General features: G+C 53.0%; 1 protein-coding gene across 1 annotated transcript in view; it reads right to left on the reverse strand.

The window, feature by feature from the left end:
* RUNX3 (RUNX family transcription factor 3) overlaps positions 1–18350 on the reverse strand; it is a 39588-nt gene that overhangs the window by 4051 nt on the left and 17187 nt on the right. The window contains exon 4 of the mRNA XM_086863444.1: positions 10055–10219. Coding sequence (XP_086719570.1) covers positions 10055–10219 — 165 coding nt within the window. The remainder of the gene's footprint in view (positions 1–10054; positions 10220–18350) is intronic.

The raw sequence follows: 18350 nt of genomic DNA on the forward strand, positions 1-18350 counted from the left end.
CTGGAGCCTCCCACGCCTTTTCCTGGAGGGTCTAAACCCAAAGGGGGTCGAGCCAGCTTGGAGCTGGAAAGGGACCTTGGCTTTGGACCCCATCCTCCTGCAGAAAATCCAGGTTAGAGGTGGGAATCCACAGCAGAAGCTCCTTTGAGGAGCTGGAGGGATTCCTGTGGCTGCCTCAGCTGTCCCAAGGCTGAGACAGAGCCCAGGAACCTCTGGCCTTGGTGCATCAAGGCACAGAGAAATGAGGTTTGTTCTTCAAGGAGAGAAGTGAAACCTCTGTCCTTCAGACCTTCTCTATTGCCCTCTTATTAAAAGCAGGGCCTTTCTCCTTTGCTAGTGGGATGCCACCCAGCCTCAAAAGTGCTTTTTTTTGGTCACATCAGCTGGATTTTGTATCCCTCAGAGCAAGAGAAGGTGAGGTGAGTATGCTAAACACGCCTGTTGGTTTTGGAGATGCATATACATACAAACACACATCCAGAGGGTTGTGTGGCTGCTCTGCATGCACAGGGACGTGCGTTTCAGATCTATTCATTACAATGAAGCATTTTTAACTTCTCGGGGCTGGCATTCCAGGCCCCGAAGCATTTCCCCAGGAGAAAACACTTGATTCAATCCCTTCCAGCTACCTAGTGACACGGGCACGCTCTGGAGGAGCAGGTATGTAGGGGATTTGATCTGAACCTCCCTTCTGATCCCAGGTGAGTCCTTCAGCTGTGGAAGGAGAAGGGGAGGATCCTCCCTCCCTCCCCTGCAGCCCTTTTGCGGGCGCCCAGCAGCGCCTGCCTTCCCACGCAGGCTCCACGGAGGGGAAAGGCGGGGGAGCACCTGGTTTGTGAACGTGGCTGTGGCTTTGGGGCGAGATAAGAGAGGAGCAGCTCAAAGCTGTCCCAAACCACAGTGCTCTGCACACACCCGGAGCTGGAAAGCGCCTGTGGAAGCGGCTGCCTGGCCACAGGACCGGCCCTGCTCCGTGCTGGGCTGGCTGGAAAAGCACAGAGGTAGGAAAAGCTCTCCCAACCTAATTTCACAGCCCAGAAGGACACCAGGACCCATCCCAAAGCCGTGCTACAGCCACAGCCACTGCCAGGCACTGGGAGCTGAGGTTTGGAGATGCAAGCACAACCCCATGGCCGTAGCAATCCAGCAGCATCACAGCTTGAGACAGGACCATGGGGCAGAAATCCTGCCTGCACCTGGACTGGAAAGAAAAAGTGCTTAAGGAATGTCTCCCCTTAAATTCGGCAGCCCTGCACTGAGAAAAAGCAGCCTCCAAACCCCCCTCAGCCCCCAAAAGAGGCAGACTGCTGCTTGCTGCCTTCCCAGAACCTCCAGCGCTCCTTCATTACTTTTCACAGCTCTATAAATAATATTCCATAAAATGCAAATAGAAATCAAACCTGAGCGCTCAAGGCACATTTTCCTTTTCCTCTATAGTGCACTCAAAGAGGTTTTTTTTTTTTTAGAGGCTACATTTTATTGGCCTGAATTTGCACCATTTGGCAGTGGGTCCCTGCTACTAATTTAGACAGGAGCGTGTAAGAGTGTTAATTAGGGGCCAGGCACAGCGAGGCCGTGGGGTCTGGAGACACTCAGGTACAGCTTTGGCAGGCTCTGAACCCTTGGCCAGAGCACTCTGCAGGGCTGAGATCTGCGAATTTGGATCCTCCAAAAAGCGAATCCCTCCATGCGAGCCCCTCAAAGGAATCCACGCTCAGCAGCAGCTCGTGAGGTGTTCGAGCGGCCGTGACCAGCTCGCTTTCACACCCGCCGGCCTTGGGCTCTACGTCTGGCCTGGAATAAAGCTCCAGCTTTCCCTGACCAGTCTGAGGCTACAAATAAAGCCCCAAACCACTCCAAAAACAAAACTCCGCTGCCCGCGGCCCGCGCAGGGCCCGCCTGAGGCGGCAGCCCCCGCCGCCAGCAGGGGGCGCCCGGCGGGATGAGGGAAGGAGGCGGGAAAAGAGGCGGGAAAAGAGGCGGGGAGGGGAGGCGGCCGCCAGAGGGGGCCGGGGCCTCGCCATCGCCTCAGGGCCGGCACCTCGGGACTCCCCTCTGTCCTGAGTGCTTCACCTCACGGGTGCCCTCCATGCTGTGTCCTTCACCTCAGGACTCCCCTCTGTACCGTGTCCTTCACTGCAGGGGTGCCCTCCATGCTGTGTCCTTCACCTCAGGACTCCCCTCTGTCCCATCTACTTCACCTCAGGGCTCCCCTTCATCTTGGTCCTCACCTCAGGGCTGCCCCTCTCTCCTGTATCCTTCACCCCCAGGCTGCCCCTCCATCCCGTCTCCCTCACTTCACAACTCTCTCTCCAGCTCAGCACCCTCACCTCAGCACCCTCTCCATCCTGGCTCCATCACCTCAGGCTGTCCCCTCCATCCCATCTCCTTCACCTCACAACTGACCCTCCACCTCAGCGCTGTCACCTCACATCCGCCCCTTCTATCTTGGTCCTCGCCTCAAGGTTCCCTCTCCATCTCATCTCCTTCACTTCAGGGCTTCCCCTCCATCCTGGCTGCCTCATATTGGAGCCTCACGCCCCTGCCCTGCATCCGAGGAAATCTCCACTGAAACAACCCTGGCGAGATCCAAATAAAACATGGCCATTAACGCCCTCCATAACCACCTAACTCAGCAGCAAGGACCCTCTGCACAGCCAGGATCAAACAGCAACCTGGAGCAAACAGCTGCAGAGCAAAGCCAGGGAACAAGGAGTGGGTGAAGCTGCACCCTCAGACCCCGTGTTCCCTTTGGAATCACAGCAGAAAATGGGCTTAAAAACCCCCATTTTGCTGTCCCCTTCCCCTGCACATCTCACACACATCTGCTCCATGGTGCTGCCTCCGAGGATTTACTACGGTTTTCCCTCGCTTATTCGCCGTCCAGCCCCCATTTGCTTTTTTGGACCCTGGCAATCCGAGCTTGAGTACTTCAGTTGTCCAGTTGCCAATCAAAATATTTGAAGGAAATGTTTATTTTCTTCTCGAAATCACACCAGCTGCTGCACTAACTGAATAAGCCCATTTAGCTGTAAGAATTTAACCATTGTAAGAGTGAATTGAGTCCCCCAACTACTCCAAAATCTGACCCAATCTATCAGCGGAAATGTCAATGTTTTGGATGGGAGTTTGGGGAAGTGTGGAATGTGTATTAAATAAAAGCCATGTAAAGGTCAAAGCCCTGATTAGTAATGCCACTGTCTCCTCCTTAGGGCTGAGCTGCCCCGGGGACCGCAGAGGCCGGGACACACCCCGTGATTTAATTGTGCAGCTGTAATTTGCACCTTTTGAGGACCCCCAAGTCCCCCCCTCGCATGTGGGGCCGGATAGAAACATGCTTTGAAAGCTGCTCAGCCCCTTTCCAGATAAAACAACAGTGCTGCAGTGACACAGCAGCTCTCTCTCTGCCTCAGAGACAATTCAGGTCTTTCCTTGGGTGGGTGGCCAGGAGATAAATGCAAGGAGATGCCTCTGATGGCAGCCAAACCTCGGCTGGGTCATGGTGGCAAGGGCTGGCCATGAGGTGGGAAGGGCTGCTTCGTGAGGCTGCCGACCACAGAGGTTTCTCTGGGTGTGTTCAGCCACCTCCCTTCAGACCACGTTGGGTTTGGGAGCTGCCTTGGATGGAGTGGAACTGGTCCCTGCACCCTGGCGGGGTCAGGGCTGGTGGATCTACTCTGAGGTCCCTGGAAGCCTTTGAGGAGATGAAGCAATGGGCCCTGCAGGTGGTTTTAGGGATTGATGTGCATCCATCCCAGAGGAGCAGTGAGTGCTGCCACTACCTCCCAACCCAGGAACACATCTGCTCTGCCTGGAGGGAAGAAAGGGCAGCAGAAGACACATCAGGACCTCTTCAGTGCTGCAATGGTACCCAGACAACCAGCTCACTCCGGGCGTGTGGCAGAGCACAGCACCGGGGCCTGGTGTACAGCAGGATCATCATTATCAGATTGTCTGGGGCCAGGCAGCGACGTGAGGAACCTGAGCAGCTCCTCAGCACCCCAGACACCAGCTGGTCTCCACCTTAGAGATGTGGGGAGCACGTGGTGGCTGATGAACCACAGCAATATACCTGAGCTCGTGTGGATGTTACACAACAAATGCTCACAGCGTGTGAGACAGAGAATAAAGGGAATTTAAAGGGAGCTCGATAGCATGGCACTCTCCAAGAGCATAGAATATAAAATATCTTCAGCCTGGCCATCAATCACTATTTTAATTCTACGTGCTTTGCAAAATTCTCATGAAAAATCTACCCCAGGGTAAAAAGCCCTCCTTTCCTGTCTTACTCCACAATGATTGACGACAATGTAAACACTAATGATACTTTATGCTTCTGTATATAACACACCAGCACGTGTGTGAGGTGTGGGGACGGACATTCCCACTCTGGATATACCTTTGGCTGTTTTTGCTCATTTCTGTCACTCTCAGACCTCCCAGCCATCTCTGAGCATTTTTTTCTGATCTTGGTCCATCTCCACTTCATTCCCCTGATCACACTAACTCCACGTGGGAGCACGGAGAGGCAGGTGGCCAAGAGAAGGAGAGAATCTCCATGGGAAGGTGCACGAGATGCATCTGATCTGTGAAGCCCCAGCTCATCTCTAGAGAAGGCGCCGCTCTCCTCCCCACCCACGCATGCAGGCACGCTCTCACGCCTCTGTCACGTATGTTAACAAGTTCATTTGTTTCCAAGTCAGAGCCAACTAAAAAAGAAAACGGCCCCTTCCTCCCAGCCCACGTAAAATAGAGCAAAATATATTTTGGGGGAGGAGGGGAGGTGTTGAAAAGAAAAAAAAAAAAAAAGGAGGGTGTGAACAGCATCCGTTGTTACACGCCCTTGGAGCGCTGCTCTGTATCTGATAGAACCAGCTCACAAACTGGGTGCACGGACTTCCTCTGCAGGCTCTGAAAAAAAAACCAAACGCAAACCCCAAACCAAAACACAACAACACACAGGTCCTTATCACAGCATCGCCAGGCACCACCTCAACACTGCCAAGCACGTTTGCTGCTCAGTTTAGCGATTCTCCCCGGTCACCGTGTGCTGCCGTGCACACACACACGTGGCCCCAAACCCACCCTGCCGAGCAGCACAAACGCAGCTCCTGGGTCCTCTCCCACCCCAAATACTCCGGGCAGCAGCAGAGGAAGGAAATTCCCAGGTGTTCCCAGCTCAGTGAATCATGCGCCGCGTCTCGGCCTCCTCTGCAAACCCTTCCAGGTCCATCGAGATGCTCCAATGATCTGGACTCATCCTTCTGGGGAGGACCCTGCTCCTAATTCTGCTGTGGATTTATGCAGAGCCAGTTCAGCCCCATGTGCCTGCAGTATCCTCCAGAGCTGACATGAGCTCCTCTGCCTCTCCGCGCTCACCCCCTCCATGTATTTACGCAGAGCAATCGGCTCCGCTCCCCTCCTGCCCTTTGCTAGACTAAACAAGCCCAGCTCTCTCAGCTTCCTGCTCAGCCTCGCTCATCCCAGAGCCCTCTGCCCGCATCCCCCTGCCCTCTGCATCCCGCAGTCCCCGCTAATGAATAACGGTGCTAATTGGAGCGGGTGGGTGGGCTGAGCGGGGATGGCAGGCACTCCCCTCCGCCCTGCCTGCGCTTTGCTCTTTACCTGTATTCAAAGGGTATTAAAACAAATTAACAAGCCCTGACTACATAAAAGGAAGCTGCTGGATTTATAACCCAGCCTGCAGCTAGACCACCTTGCCTGCCGAGCAGGTTTGGGCCAGGCCGCGTCTGCCATGGGAATCCCACTGTGGAGGGGTGATGGCACAGGGGGCTCCAGCGGGCTGGGGGCTCCCCACCCCGCTCTGAGCCTGGCACTGTGCATCCCAGCTCTCTGGGAATTACGTGTTCAAGGCAGGATGGCACCCCTGAGGCAAATCCCGAGGGATTCCTTGCTGTTGTGTGGGGACAGCCACGCGTCCACGGCACAAACGCAGCGGTCGCGGCTGCCTGGACTCTGTCCTGGGGGCAGCTCCTGCCCAGCACCGCTCTGTGGTTCATCTGTGACTGCTCCATGCCAAATTCACTGCAGGGACATCACAGATGTAAAGGAGAGGAGGAGAAAAGCAGTTTAAAGATAGACACAGAAGCTTGAAAGCAGGCAGGAAACCCATCTCGAGCATGTTCCTTCCTTTGAGGCTGAAGCTGAATCCCACAATATGTTTTCTTCCCACTAATGCTTGCCTAGCTTCCTTTGGAAACAATTTAGTCTCTGCCCATGGTAGAATGTTTTTATCCATTAAGAAACGGATATTTTAAAGAAACCATAAGTCAATCTGGACAGGGATTAGGAAGCAGCAATTCAGTGTATTTGCTGGGCCCATAATTCAGGACTTAACCTCAGAGCAGCCACGTTGCATTTCGGAAACAATAGGGGCACTTGCTGCCTATGCCAAGAGGCTCCTTAAAAGTAATGTAATACTTTAAAAATGTATATTTAAAAAGAAAAAGAGAGAGAAAGACTTTACTTTAAAGGCATATGATGAAGCATTCTGCTGATGATAAAAATGTTGCGCTGGGCTGAAGTAATGGATTGGGAACAAAGCTGAGCAAATTCCAGATCAGGAGATCTGAAGCTCTTCACCAGTGAACAGAGTCTCCCCAAAACCATTCAGCAGGCACTAGGAGAGGCTTGCAAAAGGATCTGACATTTACTGTCCTTCCAGTGAAATCAAGGGAGTTTGGCTTCTCTGGAGCAAAACCAAGAGTGTGCAGAGGGACATGAAACGCATCAATCAGAACAGCTCGCTCTGGTACCGAGGAGATCCAATCTAAAACCCCTTTGCAATTGTCCCGGGGAGCACAAGGCCCCTCCATGCTGCTGGACAAGGCACACAATTGCTTTTGAGTGGTTGAAGATGTTTCCACCACAGAAGTCGGGCGTGGGCGGTCCTGCTCTGCTGCGCTGGGAACAAAATGGTTCAGCCTGAGCCACTGCTGAAACATGGGCAAGGGAGGACACAGAGAACTGGGGGCTGCTCCTGGGGACAACGTGTGTCTGTCACCAGCCCACCTCCCCTGAGCCTGGGGGCTCTGAGAAGCAGCTGAAGGCAGACAGCAGAAGTCCCTGTAACATCTTGCTTCACTTCAGAGAGCTACTTGATTTTTCTAAGCTAGAAGGCAAAACTGGACTGAAGCAGGCACGCGAGGCTCTGGCTTGGCGTGCCTGGTAATAAGGAACCGTTTCAAAGCATCCTAATGACAGCTTGGTGTCTTGCTGTGGGGATGGCAGAGCTGGGATTGCAAACACTCAGATTTTCCAGACCTCTCTGGAGAAGCACTGGGCCAAATCCTCAACAGAGGCTCTGCTGGGCTGAAGCCAGGGAAGCAGAGCTGGGTGCTGAGGAGGGTCTGACCTGCCCAGCAGCTCAGTGAGAGGTGCACCTCATCACACCCAGAATTACCCTATTTACCCCCCGAGCAGCACAAGTGGGAATGAGATCTGGTGTGTGCAGGGTTGCCAGTGCCCATCCCATCTGGGGACAGGCATGGGAAGGGATCGAGTGTCTGCCCAGCTGAGCGGGGCAAGGAGCCACTGGAATACCCTGACACTGGAGAGAGCAGGACCTGACCCGCTCGGCCTCGGAGCCGCGCTCTCTCCTCCCTTATTTCCTGGCATGCCCTTCAGAAACCATCGGCTTTCTCTTACCGGGAGGGTTTTGGTTTGAGACCATTTAACCTCAGGATGATCATTTTACATGGGGGCTATTTATAACCTCCAGGGGCTGCTTTACTGAAAGCCTCTGCGAGTGGCTGAGGGCCAGACCCTTGTTCCACTCCCAGCGGCGTCCTTGCCGTGATCTCCACCACGACCACGGCTTTCCCTCCTCAGGAGGAGAGACTGGACTGGGCCAGAGCAAACACACCTCCCAGGAACCCCAGTTCTAAAGATAAACCCTGTCTCCTGCCTGCCTAAAACCCCAAACTCACATGCTGTGTTCAGGGAGGTGCTGGGATCCCCCCACAGTGGCCAGGGCTGTTCCTGAGCATCCCGGCTCCCAGCCTGCTTTTGCCAGGAGCGGATTAGGAAGTTTGTGCTTGGTCAGCAGAACAGGGAGGCCGAGCAACCCCAGCACAGGAGCAGGGGGAACCGGGCACTGATGGAGGAAAAAACCTTCCTTGTCCCCCTCTTAATCCCTGCTAAAAACATTAACCTTGGGAAGCACCCCGTAAAAGATAGCGGGGGCTGGATGAACCCCAGCCTGCCCCATCTCCCCTCCCCGCTGGAATCTCATTCTGCTTCCCACTAATCGGCCTCTCCTGTGTGTTACCCAAGAACGTGCCAAGTTGTGAGAATTACAGGCCTGTTAACTCCCGTGTTATTCTTGGCACGGGCCGGGCTCCACTTGCTCGAGTAAAAATTATGATCTTTGTGAATAAGGCGTGTGTGTGTGTGTGCGCAAGAGAAAGAGGGGTTTTTGAAATGATGATTATGATTGGTCATAGCCAGAGCTGTGTCAAAAGGACAGGGCTGAGTTGAAAATTACCGAGCTGGTCCTGCTCCGGAGCCCACAGTCATTTTAAGAGGGTTCCTCCGACTCGGGAACAAGGGAGCCAAGAGCAGAGCGTGCACAAACCGCCTTTTGCAGCATTCCTGGGACTTGGGATTCACACTGCAGGAATGATTTCAGAGGCTAATTTTGTGTGTCTCCACTCCTGCTGTCACTTGACATTTGGGAATTTGGCAGGGGCGGTAGCTTGTGGCCAACTCCATTTTTTTTCTCGTTGAATTTGTGTCATCACCTGATTCTTCGCTCCAAACGACGCTCTTTGGGTTTCTGGCACTGCAGGGAGCTGTGCTAATTTAAAATACAAATCTTTTTTTCTTCCCTCAAGAATCTCTTTCTTTATGATGCGGCCAACGGGACAAGCCTAGGAAACTCTTTCTCTCTCTCCTTGTGCTTTTTAAAAAACCCAAATGATAATCCTAAACAAAATGCCCGTGTTCTTCTCATAAAGCCTGCTAATGTCAATGAAAATTCCAAGCATGGAGATTTGCATTTCAATGAGAAATAAATTAAATTTTCTCTGTAATTTTGGGCTGGGAGGAGCGGCACAGCTTTTACAGTTCGGGTAACATTTTCAAACATGTCTTTACACCCAAAACCCCTTCTTTGCCAATGACACCGAGGCTTTCAAACCACCATATCCCTTCTGAAAACACAGCACGAGGCTCTTGGGAGCTTTTTCTATGAAACTTTCCCAGAAGTGCCACTTCTCACCAAAATTCCAAACACAGACAGCTTAAATGCTATCCCTTGAAGCCCTGTTAGTATCTCTACCGATTTCTGAAGGAAAAGACCCAGCGAGACCGAAAGCACACGGAAAAGCAGCACAGAAAAGGACAGGAGAACGATCCCTTGATTCATCCTGGTGGCATCTGCCCGTGCAGAAAGCCAGGAACAGCACAGCAGCTGAGATATTTTAATGCCTTGCTTAGTTTGGGACTGAAATTCCAGGATGAGCAGCCTGATCTCCGTCAGGTAACTCCAGTGGCAGCTCCTGGCAGCAAGCTGCAGATTCCTGGGGAACGCCCAGGGACTCGGGCGCTCTTTGCCGCTGGCAGATCTGGGAAGAGCAAAGGCTCTGTGTGTGTGTGTGTGTGCCCATGCAGGTGTGCATCCGTGTGGGGAATCATGCTGGAGCTGGGAGAGGGATCACCGCACTTGGCAGCCTCACAATGATAAGAAACCGTTGGGATTAGCATGTAAAGCACGGAGCAGCCTCTCTGGCTGATGCATAACCATAGCGCGGCTGCCTTCATGTCAGAGGAGCTGCTGGGTTCAAAGGGTGCTGCTCGCACCTCCCTCGTGCTCCTGCTGCTCCCTTGTTCCTCAAAGCCCAGATCTGATGCTGCAAAAAGCGACTTAATGGGTGCAACAAGGCTTCCAAGGTCAAGAAATCCACACAAACCCCTCCCTGGCTCCTTAAGCAGGGAGACTGCAGCTCTAAAATCCCATCCAGAGGGTGGTTCGCACTCAGCCGTGCCAGGAACACGAGGGTTTGGGGGTGACACTGGGACAGCTGGGGGTTACCTTGGATTGGAGTTTGAGCCTGGGAGCCGAAGTGGCTCGGGGTGCTGAGGGATCCGCGGGGGTTGGGTGTTGTCGGGGTGACTCTCATGGACTGGCGCAGCCGCTCCAGCTCTCCGTAGCGGTCGGTGAAGGGTTTGGCTTGGTCTTCCAGCTTTTGTCTGTGCCCTGGAACGTGATAAAAGAGTTTGGTATCTGATCAGCTCCCCTTTGGCTGCAGCAGCCTGGTTATGCAGGGAGCCAGCGCAGCCTCTGTCTCTGTGGTTTGCTGTTATTCACAAGGGATAATAATGGGTGCCAGAGAGCAGAGAGCAGCTCCCGGGGCAGATGGACACATAATGACCCACGGGGCAGGCTCCAGATCCTCCAGAAAGTCTCCAGTCAAGGAGCTGGATCAGTCCCTGCCTGAGTGACCGACCTCCAGCAGCCCTCACCGCCTCTCAACACAGAGGGGAGACGTGCAAGGCAGGAGAAACCATGTCCTGGCAAAGCAGGGACTGGGCAAGCAGCAAACATTGAATTTAAAGTGTTTTCTGCAGCATTTTCTCACTGCATCAAGAACAAACCCTCATCTTACTCCAGCCCCCACCCAGCTGTGCCCACCCAGCTCGGTCAGAGCCAAGTGGGGCTGGAGGAGGCACAGGAGGGATGGGATCAGCCCGGTACCACACCTTGGCCACCTGACTTTGCTTCTCTCTGTTCCTCTTTCCTCCTCATAAAATGGGCAGACTAATCACCCTCCTCCCCCAGGCAGGCCAACAGCTAATGAGCGTTCATCAAGCACTCCCAGCTCCTTAGGTAGCAGCTGCTGGCACAGGGCAATAATTATTAAATTTATGCTAATTGTCCTGAGGCGAGAGGCGCGTGAAACGCACTTGATACAGAACTTTCACATTTTACTGTATTATTCATCGCCAAACGGCTTCGCTCTCTCTCTGGGCCGGGTTCCAGTCTCAGTTACACTCAGTTACTGATGGAGGGGCTCCAGAGGAGCCTCAGCTTTCCATCAGTGCAGGGTTCAGAGCACCCCAGAACAGCCCCAGCTCTCTGCACCTGCCGCGAAGGCGCCTTCCCCAGGTGGCACCGCCTCGCCCCGGCGCAATCCCGGCGCTCAGGGCACTGGAGATGTGCAGGCATGAAAGGATGGGAAGAAACCCTCATGTAGCTCTTCAGAGAGCTGGGCCTTATCAGATCCTCCAGCCCGGCATCCACCAAGCCAAGCTCGGCTCTTGGTGGCTTTTAAAGAAGAAAAGGAAAGCGAAGCAGAGCGTTTTAAAGGCGATAAACGCAGGCGCCTCTCGCCCTCACCCCCCCTGCCCTTCCCCCTCGCATCTGCACAGCTCTGTGAGCGCGGTGTCAGTTCAGAGCAAAGTCACAGAAAGTCCCCACACTTCCCCCTCTTTAAATCCAGAGTCTGGTATCTCCTGATCAGGCTGCGCTCACCAGGCTGTCTGAGGAGCTCCAGAGGGGAACTCACACTCCCAGCTCCCACCAGCAAACCCCTGCCAGCCACAGGTTCTGAGGGGCTTTCACCCCTCTCTGCTCTCTCCACATCCAGGTGAGCCCCACCATCCCCTCCCTGCTCTGTAATCCCCAGACTTCCAGGGATGTAAGTCCAAACCGAGGGAAAACGCGCTGGCACCAGAGAGGAAAACTTGGGGAGGACGAACCCAGCAGAAAGCAAAAACCCAGTGGTATTTTCAAAATGTATTTTCCCTGCTGTGTGAAGTAAACCAAGGAAACCTCAAAGCAAGACCATAAACGATCTCTTCTCATCTCTGTGTGTCCCCAGACCTCAGGCACCTCTGCATTATCCAAGGCCTTTGGAGTTGTGAGCAGCATCCGTCACATGGTGTTTTTTCCAGGGGAAAAGTGTGTGCACTGGGGTTTTAGCCCACATTTTATTATTTCATTATACATTTAAGCACAGAAGAAGAAAAATAGGGTTATATTTCACCTTTACCCAGTTTTATTTTGGGCAGAGCTTCACAGGAAAGCCAAAAAGACTTCAAAGACCAAATTCCCCAGAAATCAAATGAAAATTAAATTCCCTTCCTCTATCTCAGCACAAACCTGTGGTGATATCTGGGGAAAATCCTGGAAAAAATTATATCAATCTCAATGCTGATAGAGTTTTTTTAAGATTATTCAGCCGTGCAGCCCCACCAAGGGTTTCACGTGGCTGTGTCACGTTGCACCGTGGCCGCTCCGGTGCCCGCCCTCACCCAACGTGGGCACAGCCTGGAGAAAACACCCTCCGGAAGGGTTTGCTTTGTGGGGAGACAATTACCAACCCCCTGAAAAGAAAGTGGGAAACTTGATGGGAATGTAAGTCAAAGCAAACACGAGGATGGTGGGATCAGGGCTTTTCCCAGCTCTCCCAGACCCTCTGCAGTCTGTGTCCCACCCCACGTGTGGGACCTGGAGGTCCCAAACCCTGTGAAACAAGGCAGAGAACGAGTTAAAAACCACCAGCTTGGCCTGGCAGCCCTCTTTAGCTCAAGCTGTCTCCCCAGGACTTCCTGCCGCTTGTCACTTAGGGCTGGGGACGTCAGACTTTGTCACGCAAGAGAGAATCGCTGTTAATGGGTTTCTTTCATCAGAACAACCTGAGCTTTTTAATTTCTGCAGCGGTTGGCTTCATTAAAAGCCCTTCCCCATCTGCCCACAGCTGTCATGGAGAGGAAACCAGTGAACAATAGCTCATACCTTAGAGAACAGGAAGGTGGTTTCTACCTTCACCCAAGCACTGACTCAAAGCCTCCCAATGCCAGTGGGCGGATTTTCACTCAACTTCAAACAGCCCCAGCCCTCGTCCCGAGAAATGTGTCTGAGAAACCTTAATCACCCCGACCTGTGAATTTTTGGGGCACAAAAGGCGCTGTTGGGGTTGGAGATGCTGCACTGAGTTTCCAGCTGGGCCAGCACTGGCTTGCAGGTCAATATTTATGGCAAAAGCAGAGCTCGGAGCGATCAAATGGTGGCAGCTCCTGACCTCGGGCACTCCTTGCCAGGGTTTTAGCGCTGGGTCGGGTTTCGGGATCGGTTAACTCCGGTATTGAACATGACATGATGTAAACATTGACAGATCACCTACGATCCCGATGTAATAACAAGATCTGTATCAGCACATCAAACAAACGATCCCATTGAACACTTCCCAGCTGGAAGAGCCGACGTGAATTTGACACTTTAGGCCGGTAATAAGAAGCATACTGGAAGTTTTGGGTGTTTCCTTGGAATGCAGACAGCGAAGCAGTGTGTGCCACACGAGCTCAGACCCTCAGAGCTATGATTTAAAGACATGCTTTCTGCATTAAAATATTTCAAAGACCAAACAGAGCTCACTCTTCCTTCTAGGAGCGTGCAACCTGATGTGGCTTCCCAAGCTGGGACTGGGATGGGGTTTCCATGTGGAGGGGGAGTTCTGAAAAGCAGCTGATTTCCTCAGGTTACTGAGATGCAGAATATCAAAGGTAGAAAGGGGTTCCAGGAAATTCATGGCTCGAGTGACACCAAAATCTCAGAGATTTAAAAAAAAAGCACCACTTTGTGGGGTGAGTGGGAGCCCCAGTTCCCTGATTTCTCTGTAGATGGAGTTAGATGAGAGCCGAGGAGCTGCACAGCCTCCTCCCAGCCCTGCTGGGTGTCACGCTCATCCCCAGCCCCCGGCTCAGCCCCGTGCTGCCGGCACAGCAGATGTTGGGAAGCGGCTGGGCCCTCCCCGGGAGCCTGGCTGCGGAATGCTGGCGGCAAGCTGGAGCGGAGGAAACGCCGAGGGACGTTCAGGAGCGCACAAACACACACACACACACGCTCTGCAGATCGTTGCCTCGGCTCCAGACAGGAGGAGATGAGAGCCAGGAGAGGGTGGCATGGGCTGGCACAGCAGCTGGAGCCACACTCAGCCTCCTTCAAAGCATCCAAGCATCCCCCTGGCATTCCACCCTCCTCCCACCAAGGCTCTGCCCAAATATTCCCAGCCTAACTCCAGGAGCAGTCCCTGCCCATAAAGCCATGGCTCAGTCTCTACACGTCCGTGAGGAGGGACCACAAGAAAGCAATCAGCAGTGGATAAAACTCAGTCTCAATGTGCAAAACACCTTTCAAATCCCTCGAAATAGGTACTTCAGAGAGACACGCCAGTCCTCTGCAGAGGCTGGAATTTTTTCCCAGTCTGAGTCTGGGCTAGACTATCAAGTCCCAGCATGTGCTCCAGAAAGAAGCCACATGTGAAACTCCTGTGTTATGGGAACAGCAGGCCTGTCCCTTGCAGCAGATGCTGGGCTGGTTTCATCTTTGCACACCTCGAACACAAGGCAAGAACCTCGCTCAGGTTCTCCCTGGAATCCTGGACCTGCCATGGGAAATTCCCAGCCCAGAGGAATCCGGTGGAGCCCCAGTGGCAGGGAAGGAGGGAGGAGAGGACAGCACAGAGCTGGAAGGGAGCTGGAAGGGACGAAATGTGACGCAGGATGACGGAGGTGCCCTCCGAGCCCCGGCCAGCTCAAATCAGAGCCCAGGAGTTCACAGGAGGGAGCAGGAGGGAAACGTTGGGAAGCACCATCCCTTGTGCTGCCGAACAAAGTCAGGCACAGATAACTCATTATTCACATGTTTGAAGTTGGCCTGCTTACGCCATTTGGAAGGAGAATCAGTCACGGCCGGGCTTTGCTTTGGTTTCCTCTGGATTTCGTGAGACACTGCCGCTACTGTCTTTCTGCAGCTCGGGGAGAAAGGGGAGTGTGGCGCAATGCGCCCCGGCTCGCATGTCCTGGCACAGCGCTCACACCAACAACCAAAGGAAAATAATATTTAAAGGGGTGGGGGAGAGAGAGAATTAGGAAGGGGAAAAAAAAAAAAAAAAAGAGAAAAAAAGAAAAAAAAAAAAAAAGGCTGCTAATTTATAAAGCTTTTTTAGCTGGTGGTGGTCTGAGATGAATTGGCTGCCTCTAAGAGGATGAAAATAAATATCCTTCTTTTTGAAGGAAATAGGCTGGCTCCAGGCCAGCTGGCAGGAAGCACAGAGATATGTTGCATTTACAGTAGGATTTTTAGTGTCTGAAGCTGCAGCAGCAGGAGAGATGCTTGTTCTAGGCAGGCTGGGATTGATTAGGAGGCTTTGGGAGCCCCTGATCTCCTGAGTTAGTGCTGAGACCTCGCCTGTGCCTCTCTCCTGTGCCCACCCTGTTTCTGATAACCCTGCCAGGGCCTTTGGTTGTGCTGGGAGACCCCAAAACTGAGCCCTCTGGAAGGAAAACAAAGCAGGGCATTAATTTAAACAGAAATCCAGAGCTTCCAAAAGCTCCATGGACATGGGAGCTGTGGCCCATTCCCAAATCAAAGGGAACATCACGCCCGAATTTCCACGCAACTGCGGCTCAAATGCCTGAAGGACACAGAATCCCTGTTCCCAGGGTTTCAAGAGTTTTCCTGGAGTTGTAAAAATCTTTGAAGCCCTTCAGAACACAGGGAAAGCTGAGGGTATTCTCAGCAGCAGGTAAAAATCATCAGGTTTAAGCATTCAGCCCATTCGTGCCTTGCTGAAAATCCCCACTGGCTCTTCCTGCCTTTTCCCACCCGTAAGAACTCTGAAAATCTGCCCCTGAGACTGCAGAGCCAGCGGGGTGGGGGTTAAAAGTTGTGATTTACAGATGTGAAAGCTGCAGGCCGTGCAGCAGGTGGGTGCACATCTGCGGGAAATCGGGCAGCTTTCAGAACAGGCTGCAAAAACCACCAGCCCCGACGGCCTCTCTGCGCTCACTCCCCATTCCAGGAAGGCAAAATTCACTCATGGGCTGTGATCTGGGTCTCACGGAATGGGGCAAACTCCCAGAGTCCACATTTGTGAGCTGGCTGCAGGGAGGAAGCAGACAGATCTCAAGGACATCCAGCTGGTATTGCCTCAGCCCCGGCTGAGATCAGATTTTCAGATTCGATAGATCCATGGAGGGATGCCAGTCCCAGCGAGCTCCTGCTGATATCTCACAAGCTGGGCTGGGACCTACCAGCAGAGCTGGTTTCTCCCAGTCCACAACCTGTTCCATTAGGGCAAGCACATCAGATTCCTTGGGGTGACACTGGTTAAGGACGCTGTGCCCGGGATGGGGAGCACCTCAGCCCTGTGTGAGGAATGTGCCGTGGTTCAGCTGATGGAGCTGAGATGTCCCTGGTGCTGCGGGCAGGGAGCAGCAATTTGCCAGCCCAGCCTGTGCCATTGGGAACAGAACCTTTCCCAAGGTTTGGGGATGCTGAGTGCTGCTTTTGCCTTTCACAGAGCTGGAGCTGAGCCCTGGAATGCGAATTCTGATCCCCTGAACACCAGGACTGAGCTCCATTTCCAGAGCCTGGCTGGTGTTATCCTGCTGGATAGTTACAGCTCCTGATGAGCTGTGCAGCAGAGCGATGGCACCTGCACAGCACCCTCATCCTCATCCTCATCTTCATCCTCATCTTCATCCTCATCCTCATCCTTACCCTTATCCTCACCCTTATCCTGATCCTTATCCTCACCCTTTTCCTCATCCTCATCTTCACCCTCACCCTCATCCTATCCTCATCCTCATCCTCATCTTCATCCTTATCCTCATCTTCATCCTCACCCTCATCCTTATCCTTATCCTCATCCTCATCCTCATCCTCATCCTCATCCTCATCCTCATCCTCATCCTCAGCTTCATCCTCATCTTCATCCTCATCCTCAGCTTCATCCTTATCCTTATCCTCATCCTCATCCTCAGCTTCATCCTCATCTTCATCCTCATCCTCAGCTTCATCCTTATCCTTATCTTCATCCTCACCCTCATCCTCATTCCCATCCTCATCCTCACCCTTTTCCTCATCCCCATCCTCATCCTCACCCTTTTCCTCATCCCCATCCTCATCCTCATCCTCATCCTCATCCTCATCCTCATCCTCATCCTCATCCTCATCCTCATCCTCATCTCATCCCCATCCTCATCCTCATCCTCATCTCATCCCCATCCTCACCCTTTTCCTCATCCCCATCCCCATCCCCATCCTCATCCTCATCCTCATCTCATCCCCATCCTCATCCTCATCCTCCTCCTCATCTCATCCCCATCCTCACCCTTTTCCTCATCCCCATCCTCATCCTCACCCTCACCCTCACTCCAGCCCTGCTCCCCAAAGCCAAGGGAGCAGAGCTGCCCATGTGGAAAGGGTTTCCCCGCTCCCACATCTGATTTGGAACGGGAACCTCCCAGCTCAGAGCTTCCCACCCCACTGCCCCCATCCCTGGAGGGCACCAGGGGCTCTCCCTGCTCGCTGTGCTCTTCCTCTTCCTCCCCTCCCTGCCCCTCTCCCACTGCAGCACTGCAAAGAGTACGAGAAAATAATGCAAGCTCATGTCTGAGCCCCTTCCGCTGCAGGAGGTGATTTATCTCAGCCCGGCTGCAGGACAGGTGACTGCGCTCCGGCAGAGGAAGAGAAGGGTCTCAGGAACTCAATTTCATTTCACTCTGAGTCAAATCCTCTTCCTCCCTCCGCCACATCATTAAAGTGATTGGTTGTGCTGATAAGCTCATTTGGGAGGGAGAAACAAGATGTGTCCTGCCTGACATCTGATGTGATCTTGTGGTTTTGGTTGATAGTTTTGCTCCTGTAGCTGTTGTCTTCCCTGAAACGAAACTTGCCTTTTAGCGCTGCCTTTTTGGGGTTTTTTTTGTTTCCCCTCTCTCCTTTCCGATCCGTGACCCTTGGCTCCGTCCTCCCGAGCTCCTGAATCCTGCCCAGGGGAGCTGGGGCCGCCTTAAAATCCCTGCAAATCCTCACTGCCAGCCTCCTGCACCCCTGAATTAATTAATTCCCCATCCCCAGGTAAATTAATTCCCGATTACCAGCAGGTAAACTGAGGCACGGGGCAAAACACTGTTCCTTTGGGAAGGAGCGAAGTTCACCCACAGCCTCGCTGCCACGGTGCTCAAAAAAATCCCTTTTTGGTGCCACCTGCATCCCATCCCAGCCCACTCATCCTCCTGCACTTACACATCCTCCTCCTTTTGGATGCTGCCGCTGGATCCAGCGGGAATTCCTTTTGTTTTGTGTTTCAGCCGCGTTTGAATTTCTTTTGCTGCGTCTTTGAACGGCCCCTGACGCAACCCCACAGCGAGCACTACCGACATCCTCCTGGAAAAAACCCTCAGTACAACTTAATCCCCCAAACATCCCTAAGTGACCACCAAAAAACCATTTTTGATCAGATTTTGAGATTTTTAATCTCTCCCAAATACAGGATCGATGCCCGTTTCTCTATTCCGAGTTATTTCCAAAGCCACCC

This window comes from Cyanistes caeruleus, chromosome 26 (assembly GCF_971803275.1).
Source record: "Cyanistes caeruleus chromosome 26, bCyaCae1.hap1.1, whole genome shotgun sequence".
Taxonomy (NCBI): Eukaryota; Metazoa; Chordata; class Aves; order Passeriformes; family Paridae; genus Cyanistes; species Cyanistes caeruleus.